Source organism: Chelmon rostratus, chromosome 12, assembly GCF_017976325.1.
Source record: "Chelmon rostratus isolate fCheRos1 chromosome 12, fCheRos1.pri, whole genome shotgun sequence".
Taxonomy (NCBI): Eukaryota; Metazoa; Chordata; class Actinopteri; order Chaetodontiformes; family Chaetodontidae; genus Chelmon; species Chelmon rostratus.
In genome coordinates this window covers 14829230-14847266 of record NC_055669.1, presented here as the reverse complement: position 1 = coordinate 14847266, position 18037 = coordinate 14829230, and the positions used below count along the sequence as shown (strand labels likewise).

Below are 18037 nucleotides of genomic sequence, written 5' to 3'. Positions count from 1 at the left end.
ACTGAGGGAGAGGTGAGTACTTTATAAAGCAATCAGAGATACCTTCCACAACCCCCTCCCAATTCCAGGTCTGTGCGACACAATGCTGATAAATGAAAACCATTGCACTTTATGGCCACGCACTATACTGCCGCTAGTGGTGTTTTAAACTGTAGTTATCTTTATCGCAGTACTTGCTTTGCAGTAGGACAATCAATAAAGAGGGGAGGAAAAAAAACAGGTAGGAAGTCCCACCACTCTCATGTGAAAGAAACTAGTCAGTGCACCAACAGTAAAAATAAAATTACTTATGGTGTCTCATAAAGCTATTTGGCAAAACACCTTTTTTTTAAGTATTTTCATAAATTAAGTAAGAACATGTTACAAACAAGTCAGCTTTTATTGAGTATTTAGTTTCATTTTGTTTCTGAACAGTTATATTTCAACATTTGAGATTCATCACCAACAGAGCTGTTTGGTGAATGACATAAAAAACTTCCTGTAAGCGTAGTTTAAGATCTAAACCCCAACTTGAGATCCATGTATGTGCTTTTAAAACATCAGTCAACTCAATAGCTGGAAGTACAGGAACTAGATACTCTTTGAAAATGGTACAGTATCACTCAGACACATGTTCAAAACATGTGAACAGCATCAACAGATCTCAAGTTAGGATTTAGCTCTATATAATGAAATACATGAGGAGTCAACCCTCTAAAATGGTCTAATATCTGCAACCCAAATATGTTATTGTCATCTAAGTGCAATAAAGGAAAAGCTCTCAGTTAACTGCTTCAAGTGGACTTTTTCTGCTTCTTCTTCTCTGCCTCTTCCTCTTTTTCCTTCTCAATCTCAGCCACCAGGGTCTCAATTTCCTTGGATTCCAAAATCTGCAAAAGGCCAAGAAAAGCAATGATTAGCCTTGAAATAAAGGGTAAATAATGGCAGAAAAGCCAAACATGATCTGCAGCAAATCACCTTCAGTGGCTGATTCCGTCTGATAACGGCAAGTTCAATATTTTTCCCTCCTGACTGGACAACCTGTAACGAAACAAATACTTTAAGTGACAAACCCCAGCAAATTAGCACATACTGTATAAACTACTGCAGCCTATGGCTATGGGATATGTTGGGAGGCTGTGAGACAAGGTTTTTGGGGTATTTAAATGCATTAAATACCGCAAAAGGGTCCACGACTACTGTGAATAATTCATCAACTACTTGCTTCAACAGTTCATTAACAGTTTAAAGTGGAGCAGACATTTTTTTTTTTTCAAACCCTCCCTGGTGTTTCAAAGTGGTATTATTGTTGGTGACAACTGGGTTGCTTTCCATTTTCCTCAGAGCCCAGCAACTACTAACAACACACATTTGTTTCCAAATGTCCGTGAAGAAACAATTAACACCACTTTGGAAATAAGAGAGAAGAAAAAAGCATGTTCACTGAAGAGGTAAAGTGAAATTGTCAGAATTTTATATGGAATGATAAGAGTTTGAATATTGCTTTGCGCAAACAACTAATACAGTAGAGGTTGACATCAGGGTGGAGGGGGGAGTGGAGGAAAACATTATGGGAAAAGGCGCAAGTTCATTCATTCATTTAGCCTCTAATGGAGACATGAAAACAGACAGAAGTGGTGCCAACTGGACTGGATTGCCAGTCATCCTTTAATTTGCCGAGAGGTCATACCCAGTGGTAGACAGTAACGAAAGCAAGGGAACAAATCTAAACACAGATGGTGTAATTATTCTATAGCCATTACATTGTGCAATCGACATTTACTTCATAATGATACATTAAAGCAAAAAACTAAAAAAAAAAAAAAAAAAAGGCTATTATCCGTTTCAAGGCCATTTAAGAAAAAAAAAAATCACTGAATGTAACAATGCACATAAAAGCCATAATTTCAGTCATTTGAAATGCAGCATTTAGTTTATTTGCTTTTTATCCTGCACCAGGGCAGGTTCAGCCGAACAAAAGCAGGCAATCCTAACAATTACGGCAGCTCACTTTATGGTTTTACATCTGGCAGCATTTGGTGCTCTTTGATGAAAGCAGAAACATCTGAGACTGTCTCTCTGTATTAATTCATATGGTGGCCTATTGGCATATTTTAATACTTGTGACATGTTTTTCTGATGGGTGTTATTCTCCAGCTACTTTCACATTTATTATTTGTGATGCACTTCTTGTAAAAAGACCTTTAAAAGAAACATTTGTATTGAAGTAGGGTAATCCTATTGTAAAGCATTTTAGTGATTATTCAGTTTCAATACATGTAGCTAATGACAAGGTCTGTAAACTCAAATGGGTCAATGCAAAGATTAAATCTGACCTTACCTCAAGCAAAGCTTTGATAGCCAACTTGATTGCCTCATTGTCCCCAGCAATAGCTTCATCTGTGTAATTCTTCTCCAGGAACTCTCTCACCGTTTTTGCGCTGCGGCCGATTGCGTTTGCCTGATTTTTTTTTCAGGAACAACACAAAATTCAATTATTAATCAATTTCAAACTCACAGGGTACTTGTCCTACAAGTGTAGAAGGAAAGCAAAGTCATGTACAAAGAGGAGATTCACTGACCTTCCAGGCATGGTAGGTTCCTGAAGGGTCTGTCTGATACAGCCTGGGAGTCCCATCGTAGTCAAAGCCAACAATTAACGCAGAGATGCCAAATGGCCTGCGCCCGTTGCTTTGAGTGTAGCGCTACAAATATGACACATACAAATGTTAGAAGTAAGATGGCTTTTAGTTTCACTTTTTGTGACCCATTATTAGCTGAACTAAACTGAAGCTATACACCTTCTGTTATTGTCCAATGAATGTGAAATCTTACAGCTACATTTCAGTAAATGAACAGTAAACAATAAATGCATAGTAAGAAAGTTAAGGACCTGTTTCAGTGTAGCGATGTAGCGTGTGATGTATTCCACTGTGACGGGGTCCTCAACAGTTAGCCTGTGGCTCTGGCACTCAACCCGAGCTCTATTGATCACAATTCGGGCATCTGCAGTCAGACCTTGAAAAACATTGAAAGAAGTTAAGTGGATATGCAACATACAGGTAAAATACATCAGGAAATGCATGTGACAAAAGCCTAATATATGGTATAGATATCTGTGACCTACTGTTTGTGACAAATGATCTTAGCCCACTGCAATGTGTTACGTCATGAATGTATTTTTCAGTTATTGAAAAAGTTCTGTTGTTTAAGGTACCTGCAAATGCCATGCAGACATGCTCGTCCAGGGCACATATCTTCCGGACAGTCCTTTCCTCCTGTAGCTTTGCTACCGATTTCTTCTCAACGCCAAGGACAACGATGTCTTTGCCTCTGATTCCCACCTGTACAGACATAAATTAATTTCTGAACATTTGCAACACTAGCAATTGTTGGTATCATGTACTGAGTAGAAAAGTGCACATACACAGAATTTAACTGACTTCACAGAATGAGGGCCTGTTCAAGTAAGGAGGTCTCAGAATAACTGAGTGAAGTTCAGTACAGGCCTTTTTACTTCACGTCTTCTTTGGTATCTGAGGGGGTTCTGGTTTCCTAATTAAAATTTCTCACATAACTCAAAAGAAAAAAGGTTTCAGAACAGGTTTTCAGGTACCCAAACAACCTCAAGAGTTCTCTCTACAAGGACCGTAGCGACATCTTTTAGTTTATGAAAGACAGCAAGAGAATTATACAGGAAATCATTAATTTCAACACCAAATTGATCAGCTGAGCAGTAAAGAACCACAGTATTTACTCGCTCTGCTCTTAATAGAAGTGATTGGAACATATGTCCTTATTTTGAGAGGTTAATCCATTTAAAACATGTGATTAAGCAACGCAAAAGTTCTTCAGGCTTTGAGTTAAAAGAGGGGTATTTTGATGGTTTAGATGCACATTCAACTGTCTTACTACATTCTTTTACAGCCTTGTATCCAAGTTTATGCAACAAAATTGGTCTGCTCTTCATCTGATTAATACTTAACAAGTACTCTTAAGGTGCAGGTTCCTTGCTTTTAGGGGTTTGAAAGGTTAACGGTAGAAAGCGCAGGATTCGAAGAACTTGGATGCAATCCTAAAATGAGATGTAACAGCTAGCTAATTAGCTAATTCTTCCTGAACATCCTTAACAACCTACAAATTACAGTTACTATTTCAGAAGTTATAGTGAAGTGTAGCTGAGGCAGCTGCAACCACAGTACGTTAATGAGTATATAACAAACTTAAAGTTAGTTAGCAGACCTACCATCGAGCTCAGTGCAACTGTGGTGCCGCACCGTAAATACAAGGGAATTATCATGCAGTCATAACGCTATTTCTTCACTATCATTTGTTTAGCGGAATTGGAGAGCAAAATTGGACTTTGCTGGCCGCGTAAACTATCACATTTTTTCAGTGAACTAGCGTCAGTTGGCATTATCACGTTGAAACTGAAACTATTGTGAGAGTGACACAGCGACAAAATGCTTGCTAGTAATACTCTACATGTTCAGCAAGTGTGAATATTTATTGATGTATGAGTGATAGTTAGAGATCGGCAATCAAACAAAGTGGTAAAAAATCAAAACAGTTTTACAACACCAGAGGTTAACATATTGTGTTAAACACAATTGACGAAATACAGGAGTAAAAACAGTTGTAGCTGATTGCTAGCTTAGCCGGTTGGCTAACTTGGCGTTTGCTAATGTTAGCTCAAGCATTAGTTTCATTTTAGGACTTACCGCCGTGGAACCCTTCTTTACAGCTTCTTGTGCATACTCCACTTGAAAGAGATGACCATCGGGAGAAAAGACAGTAATAGCTCTGTCATATCTTGCCGCCATTGCACTGCAATACCAATCGAATTACAATAAAAGAGCAAACTTCAACCAAATGATTCAGCTAGTTAGCAAGTATTAGCTCCGTATGTGAAGACTGCCGTATGTTGAAAACAGCGCCTGCGCATGACCTCTGAACTAGGCGATACCAAAACTAGGGGCTGGTAATTAAACACTGAAATTCGTTTAGTCATTTCATTTAATTAAGCGATCGTTGGGAAATGTGAATTGAGAGTGTAATTCAAACACACGAAAATAGAACTAATTAACATTTTGTCAGCTACTAACGCCTTCAAAATTCCTGCAATATTATTGTTAATATTTTCTAGAAATACATTAACGCTCTGTCTTCGTTTCCCCTTTTGGTTGAGCGGTCCATTTCCCGTGGCCTTTTGGACTAGATCTAGACTGTTCCACTATCTGAAAAATAGGTGAAATTGTAATATAATTCAGCCCAAATGTTTGTGTTTTTAATCATATAACTAAATATGTTGAAATATTATTTTTGACATCAAATTAAATTGAACATCACACATCCCCGTGTAATGGAAATGAACAGCGATAATCAACTACGTTTTCAAACATGCTGTAATCCCCCCCAAAACGGACCACTGCAATACGAAATTGCATCCGATTCTGAACTGTTTGATCTGAGTTCTACCGGTTTGTTAAGTGTGTTGGCTACTTTTGACTTATATGCCCTAGTTCACTTTAATTTAATACAGTATCACCATGTCGGTGGCGTTCGCACCTCACAGGCAGCGTGGGAAGGGTGATATAACACCCGCTGGAATACAAAAGGTAATTCATCTTTTTAGCGCGACTCAGAATGGAGGCTATGGCATTAGACGCTGCTAGCCGTTGGGCTAATAAATGTAGCAGTGCCCATCCAAGTCTCACTGTGAATAGATCGGGAACGTTTTTGCAGGGTCAAAGCGCGGTGAATACGAACCTCTGTGGAGTCAGGACGCCATGTGTAGACGATGGTTCTTAGGTCGACTTACCGAACCATGGTATAATTGTATTTCATATGAATGGAGGCCTGCCGTTTTGTTAGCTAAAGACAGCTAGCTAGCGAGACGCGTCTTTTGTTAGCTAGAAACGCACACTCACATTTAGCAAAACGCCCCCCATTCTCCTCGTCGTTTTCAAATTAGGGCAGAATAAGGACAAACCCTACCAAATTACTCAGCATCACTTTTCATCACACTTGATAAAAATCTCTGCTTTTACTTTCTGCAGTTACTTGACGAAAACAACCAGCTGATCCAGTGTATAATGGACTTCCAGAGTAAAGGAAAAACAGCAGAATGTTCACAGTAAGTTATGAAAATTCCCTGTTCTCTTCAGTGTTACAGTAATTTCAAGATCACATTAAATCAAAGCCTGTATTGATGTCTCTCCGTCTGCCCAGGTATCAACAAATGCTGCACAGGAATTTAGTGTACCTGGCGACGATAGCAGACTCCAATCAGAACATGCAGTCTCTCCTCCCTGCTGTGAGTATCCATCCCTGATGATTGTTTTGATTGAGTGAATTGTGTATCTAACAGTGTGACTTCTCTGCCTCATAAGGTAATATTGAGCCCACCTGCTAGTGTTGAGCTTTTGTGTTAGCCCATGTTCAATACAAGTCATTTGGGCACTGGTTCAGGTAAATCATTTGAAACACTGCTTAAGACACATGTATTTTAAAAAATGGATTCTGAGCAGATATATCAGTGTAATATTACATTTAACTAAGAAATTGTTCTGTTACACTAATAGACTGCCTGACGTGTCAGTTCAAATGCATAATTTCCCACGCTAAATATGGAAAGTCTTAACAGTTTATTTGCAAATTTATAATGTCCTGATTTGTTTTCTTTTTGTCAAATCCAACCTAACTTTACTCTGTTAACGGGAGACCAATTTAAACACCTTTATACCAATTTGTTTGTCACTATGGGTAGTACTCAGCCTGTGTACAGCTTGTTATATAATGCCTTATGCGGTTCTCAAGGGAGCTTTCAGGAGTCCAAAAAATTGACCCCTGTGATGTCATTGAACATATTGGCTTTTGATGCACCAATGTGACCATTATTATTATTATTATTATTATCTGTTAAGTCCCGCAACTTTATGTAAGTTCTCCTTAAATGATCAGTGTTATCTATTGACCTATTGTACGTGTTCTTTATTTTAAATGTAAATTTTGTAGAAGGTACTTATTTGGGTTTTTTGAGAAGCCCATTACATTTAGAACCATAACCCCATCATATCATATGTTAAGGTGCAACAGATCAGATAGTGATATGTGTTCAATTTGTTACGTATTAGTGCTCATGAGCTCTAAATGTATTCTCTTTTTTAGTCATTGACGGTCCCTTGCTTTAGCTTCATCGGGGACGGTTTATTCAGTGATAATGTGACTATGTATTGCACTGCAAGGCTATTTATTTTTCATTTTTACATCCACAGTTTTTATTTTTTTAGAAATCATTATCTTCTATTGATTAAGGTACATCACAGTTACAATATTTTAGTACAGTGATTTTGCCTTTTATCTGGTTTCTTCTTGAGTTATTTCTTTTGAGTGGCTCAGGCTCAGATGTGTTTTCTCGCCAGCTGATGTGTGTTTTTGTGTCTATGTTGTGCGCCTGCAGCCGCCCACTCAAAACATGCCCATGGGCCCTGGTGGGATGAACCAAAGTGGACCCCCCCCTCAGCCTCCTCACGGTCACAACATGCCCTCTGAGGGTATGGTCAGTGGTGGCCCTCCAGCCCCACACATGCAGAACCAGATGAATGGACAGATGCCTGGTAAGTGACCCCCCCACACCCCCTCAACTTCCCACCCTCGTATTTCTCTCTTTTCTTTCCCCTTCTTTTCCCTCAGTCCCTGTCTCACTTGGGTTGCCTAGCAACACCACAGAACTGTGAGGGAGGTCGTTCTGCTGAAGGATGATGTCACCCATTTACCAGCTCTGGTGGTCTTCGATTTATATTCTGTTTGATTATGGTTATCCTCTCCTGTTAGGGTTTGTTTCAATGTGGGCTTTGTTTTTTGTTTGCAAATATATTTCATTATTTTCTTTAAAAAACAAACAAAAAATCCCAAAAATATAGTGATAGTTTGAGATAGTATTTCTTTAAAAGGCACTGATTGCCGTACCACACAGTGACTGCATGTGCATGCACAAAATATGCTGGTGTTGCCCTTATTTTGAAAGAGACGATATTCCTACTAAGCTGTTAACATGGCTAATGAAAATTAATATTCCATCAAAATTCCTTTTTACATGCAGATGTGCATACTCCGATTAATGAACACAGCCTCCCTCTTTCATTCGTTCAACCATCTTCTTGAAACGGTCGCTGTTGCAATACATGCTCAGATCTAAAAACCTACTGATATCCAAGTCTTGCATAATCTTTAAAAGTAGTTGTGTTTCTCCCTCCAACCAGAAATGTTGGCTTTTCTTTTGTACATATGTCTCTATCCCAGCCTTTCAAACTGTTGGCTAGGCAACCCCGTGGGTACCAGAAACAGGCAAGAGGCCGTGAGTCACAAACTGTGGTTTGAAAACCCCAGTTGAGACGGCATTTTCCAATCATGCTGTATACATGTCCAAAAGATGCTTTCTAAAACCCGAATAATATTTGCATGTCCCACATTTGTTAATCGGAAAATTCGGAGTAAGGCAATTCAGAATAAACAGAATATGACTTTCACATATCTGGAATAATAGTAGAATATTAGCATGCATGTAAACATAGTCAATGATTGTAAATTCTAAAGGGTAAATGTCGAGGGCACCATATTAGAAAGCCAGAAGATGTTGCCACGCTGTACCATGCCGTGCCATTCTGGGTTTAAGATTTCCATTTAAACCTCACAACAGGAAACATACAGTACATTCTGACTGATAGTATTATGGTATTACTTGGAAGCGTATGATGCTCCCTGCTCAGATCTGAAAGGCTAAATATGCCTTATCATTTAGATGACTAGAGAGTCGGCACCATCTTTAAGATTTTGGCTAATTTAGAGTACTTATGTAGCCTCTGCACAATGGAAGCATTGGCATCCATTGGAGTTCCTTTCCCTTGTAACTTCCTAGTCTTCATTTAACAGACAGTGTTCTCAGATCTGCTCATTTTGACATGTTACTGAAGCTGTAATGTAGTCAGTTTTAGAGTTAATGTGTTATACCCACGGGGTTGACTTGGTCCTTACTTGATAGTAATGTGTCTACATTAAATTTAAAAGATTTGGTAGCTTTTTGTGGCTAGATCAGTTTTAAATATTGAAAACGAGGATTGAATGAAACGAACATGCAAACACAAATGAACTGGTGCAGGAGATTAATTACAGTTATTTGCAGTTTGGGTGAACCCCAGATCTCTAATACATCAAGGTTATTGTATTTGTCACATGCCATTCCTGTTATGTGGAAGCACAGCCTCAGGTCACAGTTGTTCACAGAGTAGCACAGTGCTCATATCGCAGCGTGATGGAAATTACACATAAGTGTGTGTGTGCTAAATATTTATATCATTTTTGAGAGTCATGAATTATCTCTGCTGTTGTTTTCCAGGGCCTAATCACATGCCAATGCAAGGTCCTGGTCCAGGCCCCAACCAGCCCCCAAACATGCCCAGTGGCTCTATGAATATGCCCCCCAGCAGCCATGGCTCGATGGGTGGTTACAATCACACCGTCCCTTCTTCCCAGGGCATGCCAGCTCAGAGCCAAATGAACATGACCCAGGGCCAGCCCATGGGGAACTATGGGCCCCGGCCAAACATGAACATGCAGCCCAATCAAGGTAAAACAACTCATTTGTTAGTTTCTACATGGTTGTGTTGATTTCCAGTGCCTTATCACCTGTCTTACTTGTGCTCGCTGCACACAATTCATCTGCATTTGATAAGCCATATACTGTATGGGTTTCCTGTCTAGTGCAGTTTGAGAGTTAACTCTTTATCGGTGTACCACAGGCCCCATGATGCATCAGCAGCCTCCATCCCAGCAGTATAACATGCCTCCTGGTGGTGCCGGACAGCACTACCAAGGACAGCAGAACCCAATGGGCATGATGGGCCAGGTCAACCAAGGGAACCATGTCATGGGGCAGAGGCCAATGCCGCCCTACAGACCCCCACAGCAAGGTATACCCCTCAGAGTGTGTCTGTTCTGTGTGCAAGTTGTGAGTGTTGGTCTTTCTTCTCCCTAACCCACCCTTCTGCATTTCTGACTCTTGTTCTTCTCAATTTCCCTTTATTTCCTCTTCTCTAGATCACAGACATATTGATGACTAAACATGTAACCTAAAGCCTCCAATCATAAAATTAGTCAAGTGACCAAAAAAAAAAGCTTTCTAACAAGAACTAGCGGCAAGGAATCCATCCTCTCTACTCTTCCCCTCACACAACCGATCCAACAACACCTTGAATCTACTTGTGTGTATGTTGTGTGTATGTGTATGTAGGACCCCCTCAGCAGTACCCAGGGCAGGAAGACTACTATGGGGACCAGTACAGTCACGCAGGACAGGGAGCCTCAGAAGGTAGGAGAACCCTCCAGTCACTTGGAGAAAATCAACAAAAAAATGAACCCAGGAGTTGTGTTAAAACACAAATGATGCAAAGAGACTGTGACAAAAAACAATATTTCAGTTTCTTCATTATTTTCTGGGAAATCAAAGTGACTTTGGGCTCTAACAGAGATAGGGCTTCTAATTTTGAGGAAACATCCACATGCCAGGGTGCACCCTATTCCAAAAGTTAGCGCCTACCCAGTCTTGTAATGCCACCCCCCAAGTCGTGCCAGTGTTCATATAGAAGCAGACTGCCATTCTTTGTAACTATACAGATTTTGTGCACAGACAGTGATGGACAGTCCTTATCATTTGCACAATAGCAGCACTAGTGACTTACAAATCACCCTTTTTGAGAAATATGCTACCACTACACGTCTAAAAGAGAGTTTTCCCTCAATTAAAAAAAAAAAAAAAAGTGACAAAGGCTGGAGAACATGCAAACGTTCATGACATACAGTTTGTGTGTGCACCTTAAGTTTGCCGTGCGCTGAAGTAAAATAAATCACAATTTCCCTTTTTCTTACCAACTTGAGGGCAGACAAACAAAAGGGACAGACAAGGACAAAAGGACACAGAACCTAAACATTCATGATTTAAAAGTGAACATAAGAATGATGAAGAAAAAGAGCTTTCCAGCATGACTAGTGAACAGATACCAACAGCCGGGACACATAATATAGAAGCTATTTGGAGAAAAAAAAATGCTGAAGAAGCACTAAAATGCAACAAAAAGAAGAGTGTCGTATTTGTCCAATGTAGTATTACAATTGTATATATTTATCACTGGGTGATATGACAGAAGCTATTAAAAAACTGCAGTTAATTTCTCTTCAAATATTTGTGTAGAATAAATTAGTTAGACATTAGAACATTTAGACATTTGCCTGACAGATGTCGGTGAGCAGGTCCGGTCTCAGCCACGGACCAATAGCAGAGCCTGATAGACGGCAGAGGCAGGACAAAATAGAACTGAGTAAGAAGATGCTGCTGGAGCTTGAGTGAATGTTTTATTGAATATCCAACTTTAAACTTAAAAAAAAATCTGCTTTGTAAAATGATCTACCAGCGGTCAAAATGTAGGCTACTGAGGTTTGACGTCCAGTCCTATTTACTCCTGTAATTTGACCTAACCTAGCTTTCATTACAAACACACATTCACATTCACAAATTGTGAAATTTCCCCGATGCTCAAGTAACGTTCGTGCGCATGGTAGCAGTTGCTTTGCGTTTTTGTCAGAATTTTCAACAAAGCCGGCCCGTCTCTGAGTTAGATAGGCAGGGGAAACCCTGACTGCCGATTTTCTCCACGTTTATTTCATAATAAACAACTCCTTCTCTTTCTTTGTCCAATTAACATTTACTTAATGTTGTTTGTTTTTGTTTTGTTTTCTCTACTGACTACACTATTTTCCTTTTGACCTTTCAACCACATTTGTTTTTCTTTTTTTCAAGTAAAATCCAGCCATTTTGGAGAAAATAAAACATTAGAAAAACGTGACTTCTTAAAACAATCATCTTATACCCCTAAGATTCTCAGTGTTTTGAAATGCCAGGTATTACATGCTTAAATTGAAGGTATTACATCCACCATACCCTGATCAATGCATTGTTAGGCCTTATGAGAATCCCTCACAACGCTGCTATCATGGAGGGGATCTTTACAACTTCCTCTAATGTGTTGTCATGACAATTTTGACATGGTTTTTATTCATTTATTTATTTTAAGATATGGATGCCTTTTAAGCGACCATTAGTGTTCATAAAGTATAGAGTAGTACCTAGAAATGTAATATCCAAACACTCAATATCTTATCCAGTTTATATTATATTATTACACAATACTTGATACTCTATCCTTTCTTTACTCTTGAATGTCTTCACTGCTACAGTATTGTATCACAGTGTCTTTTTTTTTTAGTGGCTGTATATGTCAGCTAATGTGTTGACTGCAGGTGCATCTTAACAGCACTCTCCAGATGGAAAATTGATTTCTTAAGTAATAGCGTAGAAAAAAAGTCCATATCAGGTGTCCACCCGCCTGATTTGCTGTTACACTGTAGTTGTCAAAATGTTGCTCACATTGCCTGCTGTTGCCCCCTGAAGGTAATGCCCAGTATGGCCAGCAGCAGGAAGCATACCAGCAAGGCCCTCCCCAGCAGCAGGGCTACCCACCTCAACAGCAGTACCCGGGTCAACAGGGCTACCCACCACAGCAGCAGGGCTATGGTGAGTTACCTATTTGTCCTGTAGGAGGCACTGTAAGCTCTCTTTGGCTACCTTTTTTTTTTTTTAATGTTGAATAATAATTCCTCCTGAGTGAGTTGATGGTTACTGCCCCTTGGAAATGTAACTGTGCCAGATGCATGTCAAGACATCATCAAGAGCAAGGAATTAAAGGACCACCTTAATGAATGGTTGGGGGATTGGTGCTTGGTGAAAGAGAAAATTAATCAGTAGTGGTGGTTGGCACCACATTAGCATTTCTCCCGGTGCTTCAGTTTGATATGACACGCTGGTCTGAGGGAGTAGGAGAGGTGCTTTGGCTGATGGCTACAGACATTGGCCAAAGTGTTTGCAGACTGTCAGCCATAAATTTTAAACTCTTGCATTTTTGCTTTTAGGATATACAGTAAAGCAAAGTGTTCAATGTAAATATCCAAAGATTAGCAAACATCCACATTAAAGACTAAGTGTACGTTAAGTGATAGTAACTTTAAGATGGAAATAGCGTAACATCTGATGTTAGTTGAAAGATTTCACCCAGCAGCCGTTCTGCTTTGGAGCTCATGACAGAAAAGGCAAGCAAATAAAAAATCTGGGCGATTTAAGTTAGAACACTTAATTGACTTGTACCTATTCTGTATCCTGTTATGTTTCCTAATTTCAGGGTATTAGCAAAGTGCGCATGGCTTTGGGATTTAACCATTTAACCAAAGTGAATGAAGTAATGGATGTTTTAAAATGTACCACATGCAGTAGCAGCGCTTTGGTCTTTTTCTTTCTCATCCCAATTTTCAGTGGAACTTTCCATCACTCACCCTCTGTCTGAACCAGAGCTCATGTTAGTAATGAGCTAGCGGAGAGGCAGAGGCTGTGAGGTGAGATCCATCTGGCACACAAGCATGCTTTCTCTCGCAGGCCCCCACAAGGTTATGCTCAACAGCATAAGGCATTATGAGCGCCTAACGATGCTGCGTGGGCCTCATTTGACTTCAGCCCCAGTCAAGCTTTCCTTGGTCCTTCACAGCACCTGCATAGATAGCTACAGTGTACGGGGGCTGATGAAGTGATTTTTTCCCCCTCCTTTTTTTAATGAAGCCTGCTCCTCTAATGAAGACCAACAGAATCCTTGATGTCTCCTTGCATTAGGGAACCACCGCCCGTCTCCAACCTGACTCACTCATTCTCATTCATTACTGAGTCAGGCGTTGTGGAGGCAGCCTAAACAAATGGGTCTAACATATCCACCATCCTCTCTTTGTCATCCATCAGATTTTTTTATTGCAGCCCATTAGCGATGGTAAACTAACAGGGATTCCCAAGAGTTCTCACAGGAACAAGTAGGAAACGGTTAATGAGCAAAACTTTGTGCCGTTGTCACACTGGGTTCCTTCGTTTAAGTCAAAACCTGAGATTGATTGTCACATCTTTCAAAGTAGGTGATAAGAACTTGATTTCACAGCGTTAAAAGAAAAAAAAGCGCAGGCGTTACTCTCTTAATCGTGTGTCATCAAGTTCGGCTTGAATGTTATTCAGTGCTCGTATGCCGGTTTGATTTTATTGTTTCAAGTTTACTCTGTCATGCATGCATCATTTTAAAGTGGGTTCTCAATTTGTGTCATAGGTCCCTCCCAAAGTGCCCCAGGACAGTATCCTAACTATCCTCAGGGGCAGGGACAGCAGTATGGGGCTTATCGCCCTCCTCAACCTGGACCCCCACAGGGGCAGCAGCAACGCCCCTATGGCTACGACCAGGTGAGTATACCCACAACACTGGACAGTCACAAAGACTTGTGTATACAGTCTTCATAGTTTGCCCTTTATTATGTTGATTGCCAGACTTAGTTGTATATTTTGTGTAATGAGACCAGACACCAATGTGAGAGTTAGAATGTAAACATTAAAAGGTAATATGTTATGCATGCTGTCATCATAGTGGGGGTTAAATCAAATCCAAAAGAGTGTATGTGTTACTATTGTCTGTAACTTGTTAATTTGAATGATATATCCTGGCTAATATGGTATGCCAATTCAGTGAAATATGAGGGCTTTAAGAGGATTCTTCCTTAAACTTGATGCAGACTGCTCTAGTGTTTAAAGGGAGATCTATTTGTTGCCCTGTATTTCCTTTGGTCTTATGTGGGGACCACAGCTACACTTTGATATCTTTATCTTTGAATATTCAGGGGCACATGAGGAAATAAAGACCCAGGGATTTGAACCCCTGACTAGCTCTGTAAGAAGCAAAGGTAATGGTTGCTGTGAAGACCTCAACGTCCAATCTAGACTTTTGACCACCTAGCCTTAATTTTGCATTTATGTTTCTTCTGTCTCTCTTTTGTCTTTATCTTTCTCCCATCTTTCTCTTTTTCTTTCTTTAGCTTTTTCTTTTCTTTTTTTTTGTACTCTTTTATTTTGTTATTAACCAGGGGTCGAATTGTAAGTCACGAGGTCCAGAAACACAGCATGCTTAGTCTGCAATGAGACAGCCACAAGCTGAGTGCTTTGGCTGTAGCCTTAATCTCTGCAATTTAAAACACTGGTTTGGATGATTATTGCGCTTATAATAAGTCATATTTGAATTGAAATGTCATGTATATCAGAATGTCAAACCAAATTTGTTTCCATTGTATTTTCCATCAATGCAAAACACATATTTCGACCCCTGTTTAGAAATGCATCAACTACTACTGTTCTTGCACTGAATTTGTCTCACTTGAAACTAGTGTCCACTATTTAATAAAGAGTATCGTCCTCAGCCATGCTGCTGCTGAAACCTGAGGTATCAAGTTAGAATTTAGAGCTCACAAGTTGTGAGGCCATGCTGCCACCTGCTGGTCAATACCGGCAAATGCAGCCATAAATCATGGTTTGCAGTAGGATATGGTTGAAACCACAGATGTTTGTTTGCACCCTATTGAAACTTGTGAATGTAAGCTTTTACTCTCCATTTTTCAGAAGGTCAGTAACGCGTCTCTGTCACATTTCTCTCCCCAGGGCCAGTATGGAAATTACCAGCAATGAGAGATGGTCACAGCAACCCACACAGCTCTGCTCTGATCTCTGTCTGAGCTTTGACCTCTGGTCAACTGCTAAGCAGACTTAAATGATGGTTGTAGCTCACTGAGATTCTCTCAGACACGAACATACAACACTCAAAACTACAAGAAACGTTTCCCCTCTCTTTGGGCTCTTATCCTTGCCTCTAAAATGTGTTCTGTTTATCATGTACATTGGCTTGATAATGTCAAAGTCCATGACTCGCTCTCTGGTCCAGTATGTCTCAAAGCAGCAATGCCTTAAAAATGGAACTGCCTTATCCTTTAGCATTGCAGATTGTGAAACAGCAACAAAATTTTGGATATCAGAGATGATTTAAATGTACAGTTTCAATCTACTGTGGTGCATTGTTTCTCTATCCCTCAGCTCCTTGTTCATAAGAAGCAATAACGCCAGCAGTAGGGAATTGTGTGGGGCTTGAAATGATGCACCAGACGAACTTCCCGCTAGGCCATGGTACATGTCTTGATGTATGTGATGATGTAAAAATATATTTTATGCTTTTTAGATCAAGCTAACTTTGTATAAGACATTGGAAACTAGTACTAAAGCTGTGTTGTTTATTTCATGATGTGTACGTGTCGATGGTTTTTTTTTTTTTATGATCTTTATTGATGATCCCATCCAGCACACTTTGTTTTTTTTTTTTGTGTTGACTTGTATAACTATTCAATAGGATCTTCTACTTCAGTGACATGGACACCGTATGAATTGTTTGTGTAAAAATGGAAAATTAATTGACATGCATGGAAAGGAAGGACAAATACGAAAGGCATACCTGGAATTAGAAAATGTGTAATGTCTGTAAACACATAAGGCAGATTCTGTATTCCGTGTTATAAGCTGTGTATTTAAGTCAGTGAAAATATACAACAAATTTGGTTCATGAATACTTTTTTTTTTTTTTTTTTTTTTTTAAACCACCTGACCGAGTAATGGCCCTTGGCCTTTATTTGACAAATGTGCCCAAGAGGTGAAATGTAGCAGATGCCACTGCAAATTGTAACTTAATGCTTTCTGGAGCACCCCCCCCCCCTCCAAGCCTTTTAGTCTTGTCCATTGACTGCAAATTGGTGAATGATAATAAACTTGATTTGTACAGCACTTTTCAAAACCAAGCAAGTGCTTTACATGGTTGAACCAGGATTAAAACACTTCAGGACTAAGGAAAATAACACCAGGCATTTGAAATGATACAGAAATAAAATGGAATAAAACCCCAAACAATAAAGATAAAACAGATAAGACATATTGTCAAAGAAATGATGTGCTAGAATTAAAAAAAGAAAAAAAAGATGATTTGAGAAGTGATTGAAAAGATGTCACTGATTCAAGCCTCAGATCCTCAGGGCGGGGAGTTCCAGAGCTCAGGGGCCTTGACTGCAAAAGCCTGCTCATCTTCAGTCTTGAGCCAGGACTCAGGAACAGCCAGCAGAGCCCTGCCTGAAGATCTGAGGCTGCACCTTTACTCATAGGGGAGCAGCAATGCAGCTGAGAGCTGAACCATGAAGTGCTTTTAAGGTGATCAGTAAAATCTTTAAATCAAGTCTAAAACTGACTGCCAGCCGGTGACAAGCGGCTAAAACGGGGCTGTTGTGCTCTATGAAAGGTCAAACTGCATATTTCTGACAAGTACTTTGTTTTGTTAGTCTTGACAATGCTGGAATCCCCTTCTCCTTTTGAATAAACGTCTAAGTTGATGTCATTCAAATAGTGTTGTCTGTGAATAATAAAGTTACTGTCAAATATGTAACATAAGATGTGAAAATAATGTTCTGAAATGGATTCCTTAATTTCACAGTAACGACTGGTTGTGCAGTTTTATATCACTGGCTTGATATCCGTTTTATGGTGCATACTTTATTGATCCCATATGTACAGTGGCATAAAGAAGAGGAATTCATTGTCCTCGGATATTGTTTATATGGCTGTTTTAATATTTTGCATTCTGCACCCCATCCAAGTGGTCACTTTTGTGTCATGGCAATGTATAACTGTACATTACAATAAATTGGAAGAATCTTTAATATATTTTTGACTTGTGTTATTTATAGCATTTGACCTTTTTATCGATACGCAGTTAATATGTCAAGTGCAAAATCATTCATCCCGACGACAACATAAACAAGATGTGCACTATTGGTGCCGTCATAAAGTGACAGTTTGATATAATTGTTTTGTCTTCATCTGCGATTGGTAATCAGTTTCCAACTGATAATGACCCTGCACCGCTCAGCAGCATGTCTGCTTTGTCCAGATGCATCCAGAGAGGTCCAGAGCACATTTACACCCAAAATTACCTTCCGTGTCCCTCTTTCCCCTTCTGCTCCCTCCAGAGAGGGAGAGGGACTACCTGTCACATTGGGGGGAGTGATA

General features: G+C 39.7%; 2 protein-coding genes across 4 annotated transcripts; one reads left to right on the top strand and one right to left on the bottom strand.

Moving 5' to 3' along the window:
• Window positions 1-366: 366 nt before the first annotated feature.
• On the bottom strand, window positions 367-4910 carry psma8 (proteasome 20S subunit alpha 8). The gene is made up of 7 exons (XM_041948615.1): window positions 4701-4910; window positions 3197-3323; window positions 2873-2997; window positions 2562-2684; window positions 2321-2440; window positions 958-1020; window positions 367-869 (listed from the first exon to the last, which is right to left on the bottom strand). The coding sequence occupies exons 1-7, from the start codon at window positions 4800-4802 to the stop codon at window positions 774-776; spliced, it is 756 nt and encodes a 251-aa protein (XP_041804549.1). The 5' UTR covers window positions 4803-4910; the 3' UTR covers window positions 367-773.
• A 523-nt stretch (window positions 4911-5433) lies between these two features.
• ss18 (SS18 subunit of BAF chromatin remodeling complex) lies at window positions 5434-17372 on the top strand. 3 transcript variants are annotated; one of them, XM_041948525.1, is made up of 11 exons: window positions 5434-5597; window positions 6039-6115; window positions 6211-6295; window positions 7442-7598; window positions 9377-9607; window positions 9780-9950; window positions 10271-10348; window positions 12485-12607; window positions 14226-14356; window positions 14788-14850; window positions 15599-17372. In XM_041948525.1, exons 1-10 carry the CDS (start codon window positions 5529-5531, stop codon window positions 14803-14805), a joined length of 1140 nt encoding a protein of 379 aa, XP_041804459.1. In that variant the 5' UTR covers window positions 5434-5528; the 3' UTR covers window positions 14806-14850; window positions 15599-17372. The 3 variants fall into 3 exon arrangements, with proteins under 3 accessions (XP_041804459.1, XP_041804458.1, XP_041804461.1); XM_041948524.1 differs by lacking the exon at window positions 14788-14850; XM_041948527.1 differs by lacking the exons at window positions 10271-10348; window positions 14788-14850.
• Window positions 17373-18037: the final 665 nt, after the last annotated feature.

Coding starts and splice junctions, on each gene's coding strand:
- ss18 (XM_041948524.1), top strand. CDS start 5,529: ATGTCGGTGGCGTTCGCACCTCACAGGCAGCGTGGGAAGGGTGATATA. Junction 9,608..9,779: donor GAACATGCAGCCCAATCAAG/GTAAAACAACTC, acceptor GGTGTACCACAG/GCCCCATGATGCATCAGCAG. Junction 10,349..12,484: donor AGGACAGGGAGCCTCAGAAG/GTAGGAGAACCC, acceptor TGCCCCCTGAAG/GTAATGCCCAGTATGGCCAG.
- psma8 (XM_041948615.1), bottom strand. CDS start 4,802: ATGGCGGCAAGATATGACAGAGCTATTACTGTCTTTTCTCCCGATGGT. Junction 2,998..3,196: donor TGTCTGCATGGCATTTGCAG/GTACCTTAAACA, acceptor ATGTTTTTCAAG/GTCTGACTGCAGATGCCCGA. Junction 2,441..2,561: donor GAACCTACCATGCCTGGAAG/GTCAGTGAATCT, acceptor AAAAAAAATCAG/GCAAACGCAATCGGCCGCAG.